Source organism: Sceloporus occidentalis, unplaced genomic scaffold, assembly GCF_023333645.1.
Source record: "Sceloporus occidentalis isolate IW3139 unplaced genomic scaffold, rSceOcc1.0.p SCAF_13, whole genome shotgun sequence".
NCBI lineage: Eukaryota > Metazoa > Chordata > Lepidosauria > Squamata > Phrynosomatidae > Sceloporus > Sceloporus occidentalis.
This window is the reverse complement of record NW_028316993.1, coordinates 2213879-2234540: the sequence shown is the minus strand read 5'-3', so window position 1 is coordinate 2234540 and position 20662 is coordinate 2213879. Positions and strand designations below refer to the sequence as shown.

At 44.5% G+C, this 20662-nt stretch overlaps 1 protein-coding gene across 2 annotated transcripts; it reads left to right on the top strand.

Moving 5' to 3' along the window:
• Positions 1-2969: 2969 nt before the first annotated feature.
• On the top strand, positions 2970-17688 carry NOP53 (NOP53 ribosome biogenesis factor). 2 transcript variants are annotated; one of them, XM_089479524.1, is made up of 13 exons: positions 2970-3251; positions 3622-3686; positions 3805-3889; positions 4821-5029; positions 7581-7651; positions 7863-7958; positions 8522-8626; positions 9963-10145; positions 12554-12729; positions 12889-12955; positions 14742-14818; positions 15900-15956; positions 17617-17688. In XM_089479524.1, exons 1-13 carry the CDS (start codon positions 2995-2997, stop codon positions 17621-17623), a joined length of 1455 nt encoding a protein of 484 aa, XP_089335650.1. In that variant the 5' UTR covers positions 2970-2994; the 3' UTR covers positions 17624-17688. The 2 variants fall into 2 exon arrangements, with proteins under 2 accessions (XP_089335650.1, XP_089335649.1); XM_089479523.1 differs by having other exon boundaries at positions 16464-17688.
• Positions 17689-20662: the final 2974 nt, after the last annotated feature.

Here is a 20662-nt window from a genome sequence, read left to right as displayed (position 1 = left end):
AAAGAAATTAAACAATAAGATAGGTTATAAGTTAAAGATGTTATAGATAAAGCTGTAAGAGGTTAAGGACTTTATCACGGGGGAAAGTCCTAGTGGTTAGAGGTCAGTTTATCAAACATACGTCGAATGCGATTGTTAGTTGTATGTTCGTGGTTATGATGGGGGTGCTTTGAATTTGTACGCTTGTTCTCCTTCTTTGAAGAAGAAGAAATAGAAATATATCTGCCAGTCCTTAACTCCTACGAAAACAGTTAGTTAGGTAGTAGTTGGAAAAACACAACCACAACTTTGCAACCGCACCCAAAGCCCAGCCCTTTGGGAGCAGCAAGGACTGGAGTTAGCCTGCCCCCTAGTGGCTGTAGGTCAGAACTTCCAAACAGTTTATTCCACGGATGAATCCAATCCACAAAACATCGATACCTTTATTGAACCAAACAAAATGCACAAAATACATCTTGCAAGTTTCCGAAGCTCCACTGGCTTCTTCATCAGGCAAAGGTGTTAAAAGCCATTGTTGTTGTCACTGTTGTCGTTAGCTACCCTTGAGTCGTTTCCGACTCATCTCCAAGAATCCCTATCTTCCCTTGCAGTCTTGCCCAGATCCTGTGAGTCCTTACCCATAAACCATTAATTTTAAACATGGATTTTACATTTAATTATTGACCTGTGTATTGTAATATAAGTATTGCGTAGAGATGCAGCTTCATATGTGTATTTTATGTAGTGATTGTGTTTTAACTATGTCGTAATACGTCTCGATCACAGATAACAAATAAAATTATTATTATTATTATTATTATTATTATTATTATTATAGAATCATAGAGTTGGAAGAGACCCCAAGAAGGGCCCTGATCCAGTCGAACCCCATTCTGCCATGCAGGAACTCTCACTCAAAGCATCCCTGACAGATGGCCATCCAGCCTCTGCTTAAAGGCCTCCAAGGAGAGAGACTCCACTATACTCCAAGATTATATATTCCACTGACGAACAGGAGGTCCTTCCTAATATTGAGGTGGAATCTCTTTTCCTAAAGCTTGCATCCATTGCTCCATTGGGTCCTAGTCTCATTATTATTATTATTACCCCCTGATTGAGTCTCTCCATCTGGTTTGTGGTCTTCCTCTCATTCTTCCACCCTCGACCTTTCTTAGCATTATTGTTTCTTCTAGTGATCTGTTTCTTCTCATTATTTGGCCAAAGTACGATAGCCTCAACTTGATCATCTTTCCTTCCAAGGAGAGCCCTGGTCTGATCTGTTCAAGAACCCATTATGTTTGTCTTTTTGGCTGTCCACAAGATCCTAAGTACAGTCGGCCCTTCTTATACGTGGATTTCTTATAGACGGATTCAGGCATCCAGGGTTTGAAAATGTCTGGAAAAAGTATACATTTCAAATATCAAACCTTGATTTTCCATTTTTTAATAAGGGAAGGGGTTGGTTTTCTTTCTGTCTGCTTCCTTCACTGTGCAGCTCTCACATCTGTTCATGGGGATGATGGGGAATGCAATGGCCAGGACCATTCTGACAAGACTACACTTCCCAGCATTCCCTGGCATTGAGCCAGGGCAGTTAAAGTGGTGCCAAACTGGATTATCTTCTGCAGTGTGGACTGGACCAACAATGGCACACAAACAACAACAAAGTGAGATATTGAATTGTAACCAGATGGTATATTTTAATGTTGGTGGTGGTTTGGTTGGGAGGATTGTGATATTGTTGTGGTTCACTGTATTACATATTTTACTATTTTTACTGTAAATAATAATTATTATTATCATAATTGTAATCATAATAATTAGTATAATTATAATAATAATAATAATTATAACTATAATCATAATTACTATTATAATCACAATTATTATAACTATTATTATTAACTATATTATATTATTATTATTATTATTATTATTATTATATTATAGTAATATTATAATTAGTGTAACCCGCCTTGATCTGTGGAAAGGCGGGCTATAAATAAATATTTTATTTATTTTATTTATAATTATAATATTATATAATATAATTGTAATACTATAATTATATTATAATTAAATTAGTAATAATAATATAATTATTCTTATAATAATTATTATTAAAATTATTTTATTAAATGTTAATAAAACTATTATTATTATTATATTGACCTTAGTAGTACCGGAAGTTTAGGTTGTGTTTCATTTCCACCTTTCCTCTTTACCCTCTCAGGGCTTCTTAGCCTTAAAAGTACCGGAAGTTTAGGTTGTGTTTCATTTCCACCTTTCCTCTTTACCCTCTCAGGGCTTCTTAGCCTTAAAAGTACCGGAAGTTTAGGTTGTGTTTCATTTCCACCTTTCCTCTTTACCCTCTCAGGGCTTCTTAGCCTTAAAAGTACCGGAAGTTTAGGTTGTGTTTCATTTCCACCTTTCCTCTTTACCCTCTCAGGGCTTCTTAGCCTTAAAAGTACCGGAAGTTTAGGTTGTGTTTCATTTCCACCTTTCCTCTTTACCCTCTCAGGGCTTCTTAGCCTTAAAAGTACCGGAAGTTTAGGTTGCGTTTCATTTCCACCTTTCCTCTTTACCCTCTCAGGGCTTCTTAGCCTTAAAAGTACCGGAAGTTTAGGTTGCGTTTCATTTCCACCTTTCCTCTTTACCCTCTCAGGGCTTCTTAGCCTTAAAAGTACCGGAAGTTTAGGTTGCGTTTCATTTCCACCTTTCCTCTTTACCCTCTCAGTGCTTCTTAGCCTTAAAAGTACCGGAAGTTTAGGTTGCGTTTCATTTCCACCTTTCCTCTTTACCCTCTCAGGGCTTCTTAGCCTTAAAAGTACCGGAAGTTTAGGTTGCGTTTCATTTCCACCTTTCCTCTTTACCCTCTCAAGGGTTTGTTTTTTTCCCATTGGCTCTCCGACCGGAAGTTCCCTCCGGCGCTGGAGGAAAATGGCGCCCGGGAGCGGAAGTGAGCCTTGTCCACTTCCGGTGCGGTCTTTCTCCCTCTCTCTCTCGTGGCCCAAGATGGCGTCGGGCGGCGAAGCGGCGTCAGGGAAGCCTCCCAGCAGCGAGGCGTCTTCGGCGGCTCCTTCTTCGGCGGGTTTCCTGGGCTTCGGGCCCAAGTCCCGCGACCCGAGCCGGGCTCCTTCGCGTCGGGCGGGCGGTAAAGGCGCCAGGAACCGCAAGAAAGGCTGGAAACGGTGGCGGGGTCCGGAGGCGGAGCTGGGCCGGGAGCTGGGCGAATGGCTGGAGGAGAAGAGCACGGAGCTCAGGCAGATCGGGTGAGGCTCCGGAGGAGGAGGAAGAGGCCCCGGCCGGGGATCCCTCTGGGAGGAGGAATGGCTTAGGAAAGGCAAAAGGCATTGAAGGGGAAAGGAGAGGAATGGGGGAGGGGCTTGCTTTAAAATACATGGGCTTTATTCATATTCAGCAATTAATAGTTAATTAGTTAAGTATATTTAATTAGCAATCGCATATAAGAAAGTGTAAGCCACTCCAATAGCCTTTTGGGTATAAATGAATGAGTAGTATAGTAGTAGCAGCAGCTGAACAAAAGGCAGGAGGACAAAAACCGCAACCTTGAAAACAGTTTCATCATTTGCCCTTCTTTTCTTTCTTTCTTTCTTTCCTTCCTTCTTTCTTTCTTCCCAGAGGTCCGCTCTCAGAGAAGCCAGACGAAGGCTTGTTCTTTGTAGACCTTGGCAAGGAAGAGAAAGGTAAGGATTATATTGGCTTGCCATCACTGGGTCTTAAAGGGATCCCGTTTTCATAGAGTGTGTTTGTGGCTTGCGTTTGTGTCATAGGTTTCTGTTTCTGTTTTGTTTTTTGCCTCAGCTCAAAAGCCGAACCGTGCCAAAGACAAACCTCTGAGGATCGACTTGATCCTGCAGCCGGACTCCAAGGTGCCTCCGCCCAAAGAGTAAGTTTCCTCTTGCGTTTTACTCTGGGGCCTGACACATCCTGCAAGGGCTCTTAAGGACTATCTCTTGGATGCGAACCTTCAGGGTAAGTCTAAGAGCCAAAACACGCTGCAGAAATAATCCAGTTTGAGACCGCTTTAACTGCCCTGGCTCAAAGCCAAAGAACTCTGGGAAGTGGAGTTTTCTGAGGCATTTAGCCACCTCTGGTTCCACAACGGACTACATCTCCCAGAGTTCCCTAGCATTGAGCCAGGGCAGTTAAAGCTGTCTCAAACTGGATTATTTCTGTGGTGTGTTTTGGGTGTCAGTGAGCTAGGAAGGGGAATTGGTTACTACAAGTAACCAATTAATAACTAATAGTCTGTTAACTGATAGGAGCCCTGTTGGGCCACTATTGTGGCATAATGGCAAGGATGGGGAATGTGAAGGCTTTGAGACATTGTGGGACTATACCCTGTCAGTCCCTAGCCATGATGGCTTATGGTATAGTATGCTGGGAGTTGTACTCCTGCTTCGTCTGGAGGGCCATGCATTCCATGTCCTTGTCATGTAGTTTGTTTCCTTGAATCTTCAGATTAGGAAGAGAGCCTTTCCGTTTGTACAATGTCCTCTTTCAGTTACTAACTCCTTTACTTACTAATTAGTAATTCTTTTGCTAGTCTCTTCCAAGAACCCATGAGGAGAAGAAGTCAAAGATATAGCCATGTTAGTCTGTAGACTCTTGTAGCACCTTTGAAACTAACTGAAAGAATGAAATTGGCAGGATGAGCTTTCCTAGACTTCTGTCTGCTTCCTCAGATGCATTCTCCCATGAATTAAAGCTGCAATTGTAGAGATTAATACGAGAAAGCTACCACAAGACCTCTGAAGTTAGTTTCTGCAAAGGGGTGGGAGAATAAATTACCTTTGTCGTCTTCTTGTTCTTCCCAGCATCCTCGCTCACCAGGTCCCCAATGCCAAGAAGCTCAAGAAGAAGCAACAGCTTTGGGAGAAGCTGTCAGAGAAAGGGCTGATCCCCCGGAAAGAGCGCCTCCTTCAGGAGAGGCTGCGGAAAGCGCCAGCGGCGAAAGTGAACTCTGAGGAAACAGGAAGAGGCACCAATCCCTCCAGGGGGTTTTATGACATTTGGTCAGACTCAAGTAAGTTAAGAAGGGAGTAACACGGAGGCCTAGAATTTGGGCATTCTCTTCTTAGATTTTGAAGGAAAATGAGATCTGACGAGTCGTTAAATTTGTTGGTGTGGAGTGAGTCCTTCGGCTGGACAGATGAGGGCTGTTTTTAAGACTGTAAGAGCCATGCTAAATCGGACCGTGTGCCCGTCTGGCCCTTGTATTCTGTTAGCACAGCAGCCACCCAGTTGTTTGAGGGAAGCCTGCCAGTGTTGCAAGAGTTCAGTTGTACCTATATCAGCAGACCTGGGTCCTGGGCCAAACTCCACAAACAAGCCACACAACGAAGGCATTAGCTCAGGTTCAAATCCCCACTTAGCCATGGAAACCCACTGGGTGACCGTGGGCAAGTCATACTCTCAGCCTCAGAGGAAGACAAAGGCCACCAGACAAAACAAAACCCTCTGAACAAATCTTGCAAAGCAAACCCTGTGATAGATTTGCCTAAGTCAGAAACAACCTGAGGGCACACAACAACAATTTATTTTTGTGCTCTTCACATAATGAAAGGCTGTTTTCTGAGACCCGCCTAGCAATGAGCAATGGGGGTTGGAAATACCAAAGAGAAACTGCTTGAAATGTTGTGCTTTGTGTTACATAGCCTAGATGCCCCTGTTTCATAAAATACCTACTTGTGGAGGTTGATCTTAGTGTGGAAGGGTGTGTTGCATTGGTGTTTGTGTCTTCTAGCAAGGTTAAAGTCTTTCTATTTTTACCTTTTCTAAGCTACGTAGATTCCTCTATTGTTAATTTTTTTCCTTCATGGAGATGAAGATTTCCAGTAACATACTTGTAACCCACACTGCATATCAGCTCCCTGCTTATCTTTACCTTCTCTGCGTTTCTTATGTTGCATGATGAATGGTTTTTCCCAACTTCAATATCTGGATTTCAGGAGTGAAATAAAACACACTTTCCATCATAGCCAGCCTTCTACAAGCCTGCTGCCTCTTGCCCAGGTGTGTTGGGCCACTGGTCTCAGCAGCCCTGTAGCTTTTCTGGTTGGCATGTGGAGAGCTGAGCACATCTGGTTGGCACCATGCTGAGGAATACGGCTGAACCTTTCAGCTGTCATTCTAGCCGCCTCCAGGAGAGGTCAGCACCTGCCAGCAGCTTAAAGAAAGTATTGGCTGAGCATCTTGGGGGAACTTCAGCACCATGTCTGGGTCTCTTCTCTTTCTTGGTCACCCTCCCACTCCAAATATTTAAGCATTAACACAGACATGGGCATCCTGATACCTTTGAGCTGTTGCTGGGTTGTAAGTCCTTGCAGCCTTAGACAGAAAAGCTAATGGTGAGGAGCCTTCCCAGAGGACTGTTCAAAGTTGTGGTCCAACAACATCTGGAGGGTTGCATGATTCTTACCCTTATCTAAAGCCTCTTAGTGTTTGCATTTGCAAGTAGTGACAGCCTAGATCCAGGAGCTATGAATCGTGGATCGCTTGCCAGCATAGCTGTAGACTAGAACCTGGTGGGGAAGTGAAGACAGAATGTGGGTAGGTCGTTTTTTGGCTCTGTTCCATGATGAGGGACCACCTTGTGGCAGAGAGAAGCCTGTGTCTCTCAAAATACATGCAGCCAGTTGGCTTGGCTGCTTCTCTGGGATTTCCACCTTGCAGGGAATCCCTCCCACACAGGCTTATGTTGCTTTCTAGGAGAGTTCTGGCTCAGAACAAGGAGGTGAGGCCATTCACATTTTCAAATTCGCTCCATTCAGCAGGTGCATCCATCCTATTGCACTCTTCAGTTTTTTGCCTAACCTCCAGTTTTATCTATCGTCCCCTGACTTTTCTTCCCTCCTGACCCCAATCCTCTGGGGTCAAGGGTTCGAGGCTAATCTTAGTGTCTTAAATCACAAATTGATCTCCCTCTTTAGAACGTGACTGCCTTCCCACGCTTTCTACTGGGGCTGTTTTTGTTGCTTGTGCCACTGCCAAAACAAAGCTACACTGTACAGCAGGATTACCTCTGCTCACAGGGAGGGTTTGGGATCCTTTATTCTTATCACTCATCCTCTTGTTCGGGTAACATTGGCTTTTTATTACTTTTGCTGAGCCTCATGTTAATCCTCAAATTTTAAGGGAGTCCCAAAAGGAACTCAGTGTCGCTTAAGAAGGATTAGTTTCCCCTTAACGCAGGTTTATGCCCCTCAGTCAAGGTGATGAAGAGTGAATGGAGGGCTCTAATCATGTGTTGTTTGTGTGAACTTGGAAACAAGTCGTGATGCTTTCAGATTACTATCAGGTCTATAGTTGGTTCTTATTCCTGTGATTGTACTAATAAGTTTGTGGGAGTGAATTGAGGTCCCCATCTCACTTTATAGCTTGTTTCTAAGATTTAAAGTTAAACCCTATCCTGTTCTAAAAGTTTGAGGTAGATAAATATACATCAGCTATTCTGTCTTATCCTTCCCTTGGCTTCCAAATGCCAGCCTACATCTTACACCCCTTTCAGAACAGGCACAGGCTCAAGCTTAGGTGTGTCCCTAGTTATACAATGCTCTTTCCTTTTCTCCTCACAGATCCACTAGATCAAGCCCTAGCTGGGAAGGATACTTGGTTCCTGGAACAGACCAAAAAGAAGCCAGTCACAGTAAGTGGTCAGCCAATTTCTGAGAAGAAGGAAGGTGTAGGAAGAATTTGTTTTGAACTACAGTTCTCAGAATTGCTTCAAACATGACTTGTGGCCATGCTGGTTGCACTTCTGGCAGTTGTAGTCCAAAAATATCTTGCAAACGCAAGCCATTAGGTGGCAGGAAGACTAAGGCTACAAACTGGTTCAGTCTCTTTATTGTTTCTTTTAGCGGCCAGAGAGGTTGAAGAAGAAGCCATCACAGTTGCCAGCCGTGGAGGTCATCTCACCAGGAGGGTCTTACAACCCTACTTTCCAGTCTCATCAGGTATCTTGGAAATTTGGAGGGTAGGCTGGGAAGCAGCAGTGGTATATTTTCCCCCTGAATGGATACAGTTGAGAGAGCTACTTTAATCAGGGGAAAAAAAACACAAAGGATCTCATTACATTTATTTGCTTAAATCCAGAATGCTGGTTTCTTGAATGGGGTTGTTATATGTGCCTTCAAGTAATTGTTGACTTGTGTGAGCATAAGGCAAATCTATCACAGGGTTTCCTTGGCATAATTCATTGAAGGGGGGGGGGTCTACCTTTGCCTCCCTCTGAGGTTGAAAGACTGTGATTTCCACAAGGGCACCCAGTCAGTTTTCATGCCCAAATAGGGATTTGAATCTTGGATCTTAGTGTCCTAGTCCAGCTGTCATGCTAGCGTTTGAAACGGATACAGGTTACAATTTTTGCAGAGAGTAGAAGAACATGTTCTGGTGAATTTAGTTTGTAGGTAGCAGCATTGGGGAGATTGTGTGAACAAGTCACTGGGACACTTCTTCCATTACTCACAGTTACCCCCTTCTTTTTCTTTATCCCCCTCTCCCTCTGGTCCCTATGTAGGCATTGCTCCTACAGGCACATGAAATTGAAGTAAAGAGACAGAAGGCAGAAGAAAAACTGGAGCGTCAGCTGAATTTTCCTACAGTGGCTGAGGCCCCCACCCAAGTGAGTACTTCACCCAAAGGGGAAGAATGAGCCATCCAAAAGTGACAGGCATTGATATGCACCAGCTAGGATTCTGACATTGTCTTAAAGAGGAAAAGGAAATGGGATGTTTGCCTAAACCTCTTAATATTAGACTCCCTTCACCTGAAGAAGTGGATTGTAGTTTGTGAAATTTCATGCTATTGTGAATTTGCTGGTTTTAAAAGTGGCACATAACTCTTTGTAGTTTTGTGGTAATTACATAGAATTGTGTGTGATTGCTTGTCTTCTAGACAGAATTGTGTTATGTTAAGATATCTGGGGAGGGAGACACAAGATTGGGGAGAGGATGAAAAATGAAGAGGGATCCATAGCCATTCCTCTCATGAAATTAGCAATTGATAAGCATCCAGGGAACAAAGCTTAGCAACCACAAGTGTAAAGCAATAGTTTACCATCAGGCTGCAAGATCCCAACTTGCCCCCCTCCTTGTCACTTGATGACTTTTAGTACCTCTACTATTTCCTGAATCCTTTTTCGTTGTCAGGACCAGGGAAGATTGGTGTTAGGCACTGCTTCCTTTTCTTCTCTTGCTCCCCTCACTCTGATACTTGGCCTGAGGAAAGGGGTATATTTAGCATCTTAATAGGCCTGAGCCTTTCAAGTCTGTATCAGTTTAAGGGGATGTGCTGGCCTCTGAGCATTGGTATGTAATCCTTCCCAGAGGTGCCAGAGCCTGGCACTCAGCAGTTGCCTCCCACACGCAAGGGAAGCCCACAGCCTACCTAGGGAAGGAGCTGGCAGTCAGCCCAGGGCTGACAGGCTTGCAATGATATTGTTTTACCTTGAAAGGGTAGGCGGTTTCTTGGCCCATTTGTGTTTTGGAAGTAACCTCAAAATTGTGCTGTGCTCAGGTCCTAAAGGGAAGATAGTTTGCATTTTGTGTGACTGTGTCCCCACCAACCTGGTTATTCAGTAGAATGAGGGGCTCTGCTAAGTTCTGGCACAGTGCCTAGGTGGTGCTTAGCCAGCCACATGGTTACTGTTGGAGTTTGGACAATGGTTGTGTGCTAAGCCACACAGGTGAGTGTGGTGAGCCCTTCCCAGTTCTTCCCCTCTCTTTGCAAAATGTTCTGTGAACCTGGGACAAAGTATGCACCTGCACTACTATTAGAAAGCCAGGTTGAAATCTCTCTCCCTCAGCCTAGTCCTGTCTATATTTTATGGACTGTAGCTCCCACTATCTGCAGCCAGCTGCTTGGAAGAATGTTTTCCAGGCAGCGTGTGTGAATTTGGATGTGTTCTGTACCACTGTTTTTCCACTGGCTTATATTGCAACTTTTGTCCCACCTTACAGGAGACGGTGTTCCGGGAACAGTGTGAGGGACTCTTGGAGGAAGAATCCGACAGTGAGGAAGGACAGGAGAACCCGTCAAAGCCCCAAGAGGAGGAACTGCCGGAAGATGCTAACACTAGGATGGCAGCGGGAGAAAAGAAAACGGAGCGACAGCGTAAGAAGGAGAAGGAGGCCAAGCGGCTGGTGGGTTTCCCCAGAGTGTGGAGAAGAGAGTAGATGAACCTCAGTCTAGTAGAAGACTCAAAACTGGTCCCCATCTCTGCATTTGAACTTGTATTGGAGGCCTCTTGAACCTCTCACTTTACTTGCTTTCTCTGTAAATGTCTCTTCTCCTCACACCCTTTTCCTCCCCATCTCTTGTCTTAGCATCAGATGGCTGGACTCTTTAAACGAGGGATGCTTTTCTTTGGCAATGCTGGGGGCCAAATTCTCACCTGCTTTGGGTCCCATTGGACCAAAAATGGCAAAAAGAAAAAAAGGATTGGCAATTAGAGATGGAAGTGGCTTGATGTGTTTTTAGTTATTGCTTTCAGAGGGAGATTTTGTCCCCTGTGGTTTGAGTGTTGGACTATGACTCTGGAAAAACAGGGTTAGAATCCCCACTTGGCCATGAATCCCAATCGGTGATCCTGAGCAAGTCACACACTCTCGACCTCAGAGGATTAGGGTTAGGCAATGGCAAACCTCCTCTGAAGAAACTTCCCAAGAAAATCCCTTAGGGTCACTATAAGTCAGAAACAACTTGAATGCACAACAACAACAAAAATCTCTGTTCACAGATTTTGCGCTCGGAGACTTTCAGGAGTGACATCACCCCTGCTGTGTGCAGATGATATTTTTTTTAGCATGGAAGGAGTATCAGAAGGGTGCAGCCTGGAAACATTGTCTTGGAAACCATGTGAAGTCTATGGGTTACACTGCTACTTCTCCTTTAAATCCTCTCTCCTTGATTGGTTGTGAAGGAGAAAACAGAATATTTTCAGCGAGAAAGACTGAGCTTTTTTTATATTGTTCCATGAAAGGTCTTCCATAGCATTCTGTTGGGACTCCTTAGGATCACATAAGTACATCTGTCCTCACACCTATACAAATAGCAACATTTTATTTACTATTTTGAACTATTCAGGGCGATTTATACTGGAAAAAGAATACATTTATGATGTCTAGTAAAGGTCAGTAGTGCTATGTCCATATTGCCAGTTTATGTAGGCTCAATGCAGTTGTTTGCTGAGCACCACCTGCTGAGTCCTCCTTGGAGATGAGGTTTGAACTAGACTCTTGGTTTGCATCTCTCATCGCCAGGAAACTTACAATGGCTTGTGCATTCAAATTGCTGGAGCTCACCCTGTGTGTGGTGACAGGGTGGGCTTATGCCTCCTATGGTTTGTTGATAATGGTTGGTTTTCAGGCAGCCACCTTTGAACAGGGCTGTATTTATTCTGCTATTCTGTGGGAGCATAGAAAACCAACTCAACAGACTCAGAATCCGGCTACCTGAGAAACCTCACTTTCGTTTAAATTTTTTTAAAAACCAAGTTTCTAGTCCTTGTTTATTTCCAAGGCAACTGCTGATAGCATAAAACACAAACCACTAAGGTTGTTGAAATGATTAGTGCTGGAAAGTGTGTGAGCAGTTCTCGCTGACTGCTCACTGGCCAAAACAAGTAGCAAGGTTTCCTGTGCCTAAAATCTAGGATCCCTTGCATTGCAGAGCTGTTTCTTCCGTCGCATAATTTACAAAAAGAATAAACAATGCAGAGCAAGTGTGTATTCAGAGGTGCTCCCCTTGCCAAATGTATGTCAGCGGAGTTCTTCCTTGATGCAAAATTTGGACTGTCATGGTGGACAATTCCAGCTGTTTTCAATCTCAGTACTTCAGAGGCATGGACTGGCCTGTGAGTGCATACCTTGCTTTTTTGTGTTGGTTTTCCCTGGACAAACACACAGTGTGTCCGTGACTGCAGTTATTCCTGCAGATGTACCTACAGTGGCTGCCGGGGCATTGCTCCCTGAGCTGCCCTTGAGAAGCAGTAGCAATTGGGGCGGCCTCCTGGGCCGCTTGCCAAAGGGAGCTTGATTATCCTGCCTGTCGCTGCTGCTGTTGCCGCTGCTGCAGCTCCTGAACATGCAGCCATCTGGCAGAGCCCAGCGCCTGCCATCTGCTCCCTGCAAGAGCTGTGGAAGGAGGGAGGGAACCAGCTTCTAGGCCCTCTTCTCCATCCTGGCTATGAGTGATCTCATTCTGGCTAAGAGATTGCTCAGAGTTGCCTTAACCTACTTGGGTTGCTATGAGTAGAAGGTGAAAGGAGTGTGTTCAAGTCATTTGTTGACCTATGATGACCCAATTAATGGTGTTTCTTAGGCAAGGAATACTCTGAAGTGGTTTTGCCAGTTCTTTCCTCTGAAATACAGCCCGTAATACCTGATATTCATTGCCAGTCTCCCATTTAAGTGTTAACCAGGGCTGACTCTGTTTAGCTTCCATGGTCAGGTGGTATGTGGTACCTTTAGGATATTTAGATCCCATCCTACGTAAGGCCTTGTTCTCTCCAGCCACCCACTCACCTAGCGCGCTCCCTTTTTCCATGCAGAAAGCCCGGGAAGTGGGGGAGAAGGTGGCACGGCTTCGGCGGCAAGAGGTCTTCCAGCTGCGATCCATTAAGCTGCAGGTGAAGCGGTGGGAGGCTGAGCTGATGCGCCGGAAACGACTGCGGGAGGCCAAACGGAAGGCAGAAGCCAACAAGCCCAAGCGACTAGGCAGACTGAAGTAAGAGCTTGGGTAGGCCAGGGTTGGAAGGAGGGGATTATCTGGGAGGCACCCACTGATATATTTAATCCTGAGGAGGACCATGAGCTGAGACAGCAGAACACGGTCCGTTTTGTCTAATATATCTAAGCAGATGCCTTTCCCCCTTCTCTCTGGCAGGTATGAAGATCCTGATATGGATGTGCAACTGAGTACTGAACTTGCAGACTCCTTGAGGAGGCTGAAGGTGAGTAGTAGGTGCCTGCCTTTCCCACCCTTTGGACTGCATGACTGTGGAGAGCTTGTATAGACAAGGGCTCTGTCTAGACATCCCTATCCCCTACAGATTGGTTGTTATTGTCCTAGAGCCTTCTGAAGCCTGTTTTCTCTTTTTCTAAAAAAAATCCCTTCCATCCCCTATGTGCTGCCTTCTTGGGTTGATACAGTGCTTTGGTCTCCTCCTGAACCCTTCTCTTTTTTGAAGCACAGGGCTGAGTTCTGCCCATGTTACCCACCAAGGAATGTGTATGGAGGTGTAGATTGTTAAAAATGCCACAAAAATCCAAGTTCAGAAGTGGCTGAAAGTCTGTTTGGGGTTTTTTTGGGGGGAAAGGGGGGTTTATGGTAAAAATTGTGTGGAAGGGCCTGTTTAAAAAGTGGTTTGCATCTCCCATCAGCTTCCAGGAAAGACTGGGAAGGGGTCAGGGTCAGGAGTCACAAAAAACAGTTTTGGGAAGCCTCAGTTTGGACATTTCTTGTTTAGGCCATCCACAGTTTCCTGGAAAGTGTTAGCAGCCTAGGTCGTTTGACCTTTGAATGGGCAGGATCAGAAACTAATGGAGTGCTTCAGGGAAATCTGTCTCCACGTAGCTCAAGGGAAGGTAGGAAGAGATTTGTGCTTTGCACATTCTTGCTTTCCTTTGGTGTCCAATGATGAGACCCATCCTTGCGCTCGGAGAATTTGCAGCAATATTTGCTGGGAATGTGAAGGTCACCAGGGGCTCCCTGGCCCTGCCGAGATGGTAAGGACTGGGGAGCTGAGGCACCAACCAGAAGGCCTTTATTACTCCCTCCATTGCTAACTTGAGAGTCCATCCACCTGTGGATGTAAGAGCACTGGTAGATTCAGGCAGTTCCCAGTATCCTTGGTTATTACTTTGTGGGCTGCCTTGGCCGTGGCTTTTCAGACCTTTGTACCTGTATCACGTGATGAGAGCTTTGGAAACATGGGCTGGCTGGGGAATTCTGAGAGTCATCGTTCAAAACAGTTTTTCCAACTTCACCCCTCTCCTGACTTCCTGACACCTTGCATCCACAACTTATGAAACTCATGAAAATCGCTGCTTTCTCGGAGAGCAGGAAGGCACTTAATAAGTGTATGTGAGGAACTGACGCTGTGTGAAGGGTTGCACTCTTGGCACCTGCAGGGTTGCTACAGAAGGTGTGAGTGCAAAGCGGCGAGAAGAGTGTTTAATATTCATCCCATTGGACCCCCATCCCCCTTTGCTGCAAGGGAAAGGAGAAAATCTGGCTGCAGTCTGTCTTAGGAAATGATTCAGATTGCAAGTAGACTGATCAGGGCAAACCTTAATGTTACATTGGCTAACTGTATTTAAAGGGGAGAGATTAAGAGAGAAAGCGACCAAAGTATACATTTTGGCAGTTCAGGTAAGCCCACCCCTTTCCCCCGATTGTCCCATGGGCAGTAAAAAGAAAAAGGCAAGTGAGGCTTCAAGGAGCTGCACAGAGCCAAGTACACTGTGTGCCCTTTGGCAAACCCTGGAATTGTGTGGGGTTGCAAAAACTTAAAGTACCAAAATGGCTCCAGAACTTGGGAAAGATACTTTTTCTTGGGCTTATGGAACCCCCATAGTGACAAAGTTTCTAGGCATCATAGTCCAAGGAAATTAATTTTTCCAAGTTCTTTGTGGCAGAAAAATAGATGCCTATGTTTAAGCTGCAATAAATTACTTTGCATTCAAGCATCCTCTTCCACCTATTTTACATGTCATTTTTGTTTCTTTTTCCCTAAGCCTGAAGGCAATATCCTGAAAGATCGTTTCAAGAGCCTCCAAAAACGTAATCTCATAGAGCCCAGAGAACGTGCAAAGTGAGTGAAACAGTATTGGATGATGCCCATGCAGTATCACCTCAAACTCTTGTTCGCTGAAGCAGTATAATCTCTTTCTGTAAATTACAATGGGAGGCACCTTTTGCACTTGATCAAGAAACTCACAGTTTATTTTTCTGAATGCCTCACAGGGATTGGAATAAGGCAAACCCAGAACCATGACTCAGAAAGAGAGATAAGGGAGTAGCCTCATCTGTGGGTTGGTTAGTTGGACTGACCAGCGGACTGATTGGTCTATCAAAATATGTGTACCTTGAAGTCATTTCCGACTTACAGTGACCCTTTCATAGGGATTTCTCAGCAAGATTTGTTCAGAGGAGGTTTACCATTTCTTTCCACTGAGGCTGAGAAAGCTTTGCTATTACTTCTGTAATTGAAAATGTGGTACCAGAGGCAGAAATAACATGAAATGAATAGGGATAGGTTCCTACACCAAAAAGAAGAGCCACTTAACATGTTTCAGCAAACCTTTTATTCAAAACCAACAATATGCACAATCAGGTAAGCTTTGCATAAGTGAACAAAACCATTTTGAATCTTGTCAAGGTCACTTGAGGACTTACTCTGAAATGCATCCAAGGATGAATTTTTCTTTACTAGCCTCCTGTTTTCTTATTATTTCCATTTTGGTGGCTAAAGGTATAGATCTATGTTGAAGTAACTGGTGAGACAGGCTAATCTTCTGTCCTCTTTTTTGTCTTTTTTGATGTTCACACATGCTGACTAAAAGGTTTTGGAAGCCGCTGCTGTTTACTCTGCCTGTTTAGGCAGGTGCACACAGCTTCAGTGAAAGTGGCTAGAGAACTGCATTGTTTACTGCAGACTTGATGCTCTGACATGAAAAGTCTCAGGTTCTCCAGTCCTCCACCATGCTGCAGTGATGATAAAAACCTTCCAGCTAGACAGAGGATGAGGTGAAAGAGGGGTGGGCACGTATAAGAAGATTAAAAAGGAGCATCTTTGTCAGAGTGTGTGTTAACTCGGATATGTTGGTTTTATGTGAGGAAGGAATGTATGTTGGTTGCATGAGTCCCTAAAATTCCTTGCTCTTTCTTTCCAGATTCAAAAGGAAATATCGCCTTAAATATATTGAAAAACGTGCCTTCCGGGAGATCACGTAAGTATCTGACAAAGTGACTGATTCATCTCTTAGTAACTAAGGAGTTTACTCCAAAGCTAAAAACGCGATTTACTGGTGCCAATTTCAAGTTTGAATTTGGGATACATCCAGATTTTATTGCATGCATTTTGTTGCTGGTGCCACTGGCCGAGTGCAGCCCAGCTAACTTCCGGGTAGATTCTGCACTCAGCCAGACTCTTTTCAAAACCAGGAACCTCCTGGCTTTGTGAACTGGCCAGCTGAGCTCAGATTCTAGCCAGATGTTACCTGGTAAACTCCTAAGAAAACTTGGAAATAGAATGTTGTGGGATGGTGCTATATTTAGAAAAGATTCTCCTGGGGAGGGGGGGGGGGGTATAATTTTCAGAATTAAGTCTAAAAATTGGTATTTCAAAAAATAATTTTTCCAAGCTCTGATACTGAGATACTTCAGCCTTCTGCTGTCTGCAACAAGGCTGGCTAACTGATCCCATTCTGCAGACCAATAAGTGGGTTCTTCTTCAGGTATGATCACCAGGCAGGTTTTTCTGGTTCTGCTGATTTTGTTTAAAAAGGAGGGAAGAAAGGGCAAAGGGAAAAAAAGAAATGTGGCATCACCTTTAAGACTAACTAAACAAGCTTTTGTGAGTATAAATCTACTTCTACTCTCCCTTGTCCCATGTGGTAAAAAATGTCCTCCAGTTATACCCATGTCCTGGGTTAAGTTAGATTACATAGTGTTCTCCATTACACCGGTCCAGTTGGAATTTTAGGTGTAGTCTTCATGTTTGGCAGAATGAGGGAATGGAATGCATCACACTGTAGTGGACCTTTCATATTGGTGGGCTGACAATCCATGGATTTGCGTAATATGGGGTATGATCATTTGCGATTTTTCCCATGTGTGTGGGGGCCCTGGAACCTAAGCCCCACTGGTGGGAAGAATCCACCATATTTTAAACTGCAGATGAGAAGGCCAGTTTTCCTGAGTGCTTCCTCACACTTAAAAACAAAACTACCCCATCAGAGGAAGACAGTCTAGGCTGCTTAAATGCCTCCCTTCTATGCTAGCTTTCTTACAGCAGTAAGTTTGTTCTGCTTTTATATACAGAAGGATTCAGCGTTGGCATTTCCCACCTGTAGTCTCCCACCTCCTTTCTTCCTCCTTGTGCTTCAGACCCCTTGCCATAGGCACAGAATGAACTAGATGAGGAAGGGGAGTGGCAAGAGGCATAATACTGATATGAAGAAGTGAGGACTTTTGAGAGATATTCACATTCATTTGAGGGCACCATGTCCTTTCCCTCACCTATGAAGCCTCCAGGCGATTGACAGCTGTCATAGGGTTCCTTTTGAGAAAGAGGGGAGCACACATTCCTTGTAGCATTTAGTTCAGGGCAGCTAATAGTCCAGCGAAAAGGAGGTCTTCCCTTTGCTTTGGTTCTCTCCCTGCCAAGTAGTACCTGTTCTTTCCAAACGGATCTCTCTCATACCTAGTTCAGATGGTTTAGCATTTGACATTAAATCAGCTGTCTCTCTTTCTCTGGTTTACTGGTGTTGTCTCTGGCTGAAAGAGAAATGTAGCTGAATGCAGCCATTCGTCTCCCTTTGGTTTTTGACTGCTCCACTCAAATTTGCTGATATTTTCTCTCCCTTCTCTCTCTGTCTCTCTCTGCAGGTTGTAAAGCATGGATTGCCCCAGGGAAACTCATCCTGCCCCCTCATGTTTCATTAAAACTCCATAAACACACTGGAGACATCATCTCTTCTTTTTTCCTTGTTGGTCTTAAATATATATGCAAGGTGGAAGAGGGTGTAACCCTGTTTCTTTTATTCATCACGTGAGAGTGGCCCAATGAGTCATCTAAGTCCACAACTGGACATTCTGTCCCAAGCCTATTTCTACTCTGCTTTTAAAAGAATAATTCCAAAATCCTAGTAAGGGTATTGCCTTATTATAAAGCCAGTTCAAAGGTCACAATAAATGTTGCAAGTTTTTGAGATCTGCAGATCTCTTCATTAAAAGAGATATATAGAGCAGGTGGTAGAAAGTCTGATTTGGTGATTTAGGCCATGATGTTTTGTGTGATTTGTTTTTAAATGAAATGGGGAAGCAGGCTTCTACAGGCATCTGAATTTCATGTAGCAGATGACAGGGTGGTTTCAAGTTGCACCTGCCTAGAACTGTAGGATTGCCAGCAGACACAAACCTTTGATCTTCAAGTTGGTTCCCTGCATTTTGTCTTAACCTTGTAAGTTAATATCCATTTGTGCTTGCTTGGCATAACTTGATTTTGGATTGTGCTTACTGTTGAGAAAGAAATGGCTTCACATGTGCTGTGTACATCCTTTATGTGTGGATGGGAGGTGAGATTATCCCAGGCGAAATGTACAGAGTGGGACAGGCTATCAGTAGAGCTTAGCAAAGTTACTTTTCTGGAAGCTCATTAAGAGGTGCTATCTTTGCTGCAGATTTTGGAAGCTACAATCAAAAACGGTAAGTCTTCCAACCTCTGACCATCAAATAGCTACACAAAATCCATTGTCTGCAGAGCCAGTAGATGTCTCATTTTTGGATGCTGAGAGAACATGAGTCAAGTGTAGAGTGCTTATTCTTTCTGCTACTCTGCTCAAGGAGATGTGACCGAATTTTTAAATTCTGTGAAGCCATTGTACTTGAACCAGTTGGAAAGGCGGGAGCTAGCAGTGCATGATGTGCAGGCGTCTGTTTTTGGGAAGGTGAAATCACCTCGGAGGGGAATCTTGCTCTGCTTGTCCCCAACCTCACTTTACCACCTACTGTTGGATGTAAAGGTCTGGACTATGAAGGGGGTTTAGTGTAATCCAAGAGAGAGTAGTTCTTAATCTCCAAAGACTGAGTAAGGATGGGTTTGTTGTCATCACAGCAGCAAAGGCCCATCCTACTTGTTTGCAAAGCGACACTCCTGCCTGCCTTTTCAACCTCTTCTTCCATTGCTGAATCACCCTAAGAACTGAGAAGCTTCATCTTGACATTAAACCCCTGAATCTTCCTCATCCCTGCTGTGTCTTGTCCTACTGCTGGCTCTTCACTCTTCCTTCCTTTCAAGTATTAAACTGTCAGCCGGCAGCATCCCATCCTGCCTAGAGGAAAGGAGATTAAAACACCCCCACTTCCTACCATGAGATGCTGAGGATTTGTCTTCCAGACCTTTGATCATCTCGGCAGCTCTTCTTTCCATCCTTAGTTTGTCAGCATTCGTCACTGAGCTCTAGTCTTGAGCGTCCCTCCTGTCTCTGCTTGCTAGCAGGATGCGAGTGCAGCCTGGGGGGCCAAGGAGAATCCTCTAATATTTTAGGCTGCTTTGTGCATCGCTGTGGAACCCTGCGATGCCCATCTGCCTCAGTTGCAAAAAAGATATAGGTCACCTGGTTTGGGGGAGGAAAAGGTTGGGAAGGCAACAGGCTTCCCGGTTCCTCGCCAGCTGTCAGCAAAGAGGTGGCTTTGGGTGTATCTTGTCTCCTATCTACTTGCTGTCACCTCGAGGGCTGGCTTTCATTTGCGATGAGCAAGGCAGCACCATTGGGATTTCATCTGCATGACTGAACAACATCTGGCTTCTTTTTCTGGTTCCTCACTCCCCTTGCTTGTTTCCTTGCAATCCAAGATAGGCCCATGCTAGTCCCTGTATCCTCTCCCTTCCCCTGCATCCTGTGGGAGCTGGTGCTCCCTTTTTGGAATAGATGGGGCCCACTGCAGAGTCCTTTTCTCCTTTTTCCACATTGGCCTGTGACCTACTTTGGTACTAATGCCGTCGGGCACCTGAGCACCACCTATGTGACCCACTGCCCTGGAGTACTTGCCTGTGCTGCTGCACACCTGCTGTTCTTGTGAGCTGCCAGGTGTCCCTCCTGTTCATGCACACAGTGAAAAATGGAAAGGCTGTGGCCTGTGATAAAGAGGGGGAAATGCTGCCACTCACCGTTACAGTGTTCTTGCCCAAAGTTCATGTGATTCTTGTACATTTTCATAGACATCTGTTACTGAGACGAAGCCACACCTGTTTTGTAAATGAGAATTATGATTGTATTTTGCAAATATGAGAAGCATATTCCTTTAGAAGAGGTGTAGGCCTGTGTTTATGTCCGAGTCTGCCTCCTTGGAGGACTGCAGCAATCAACTTGAGTCTATGCAAGTGAATTATAAATGGTCCAGTCACACCATCTTGCACAAATAGATGACAGAATTGCTGCCCTCAGTAGAGACAGAAGAGAAATGTGTGTGACCAGCCTCCTTAAGAGAGAACAGTCAGAATGAAAATACGGTGTATTAGGTGCCAACACTCTTTAGGGGTAGCAGAGTGAATTGGTTGGCCTTGGCTCAGTTGCAAAGTTGTTGCCATCAAATTGACTGACGGATGGCAATTCTGTGAAAGAAATACCTGTAATTCACCCTATCAACAGTTCTGCCTTGGTCTTCCAGACTCCAGGCCTTTGTTTCCTTGACTATGTCCATCTGGAATGCAGTCTTCCTGTTTGCCTCTCCTTTCCTTACCAAGCATTATTATCTTTTCTAGTAAGTCCCATCTTCTCATGATTTGTCCAAAGTATAATAGTCTCAGTTTAGTTACCTTGGCTTCTAGGGAGAGTCCTATCAGTTTTCTTCCCTGTCCAGCTTTCACAGGCCATACATAGAAATTGGAAATAACAGCTGCGAAGGCATAATGCAAAATAAAGGCTTGTGT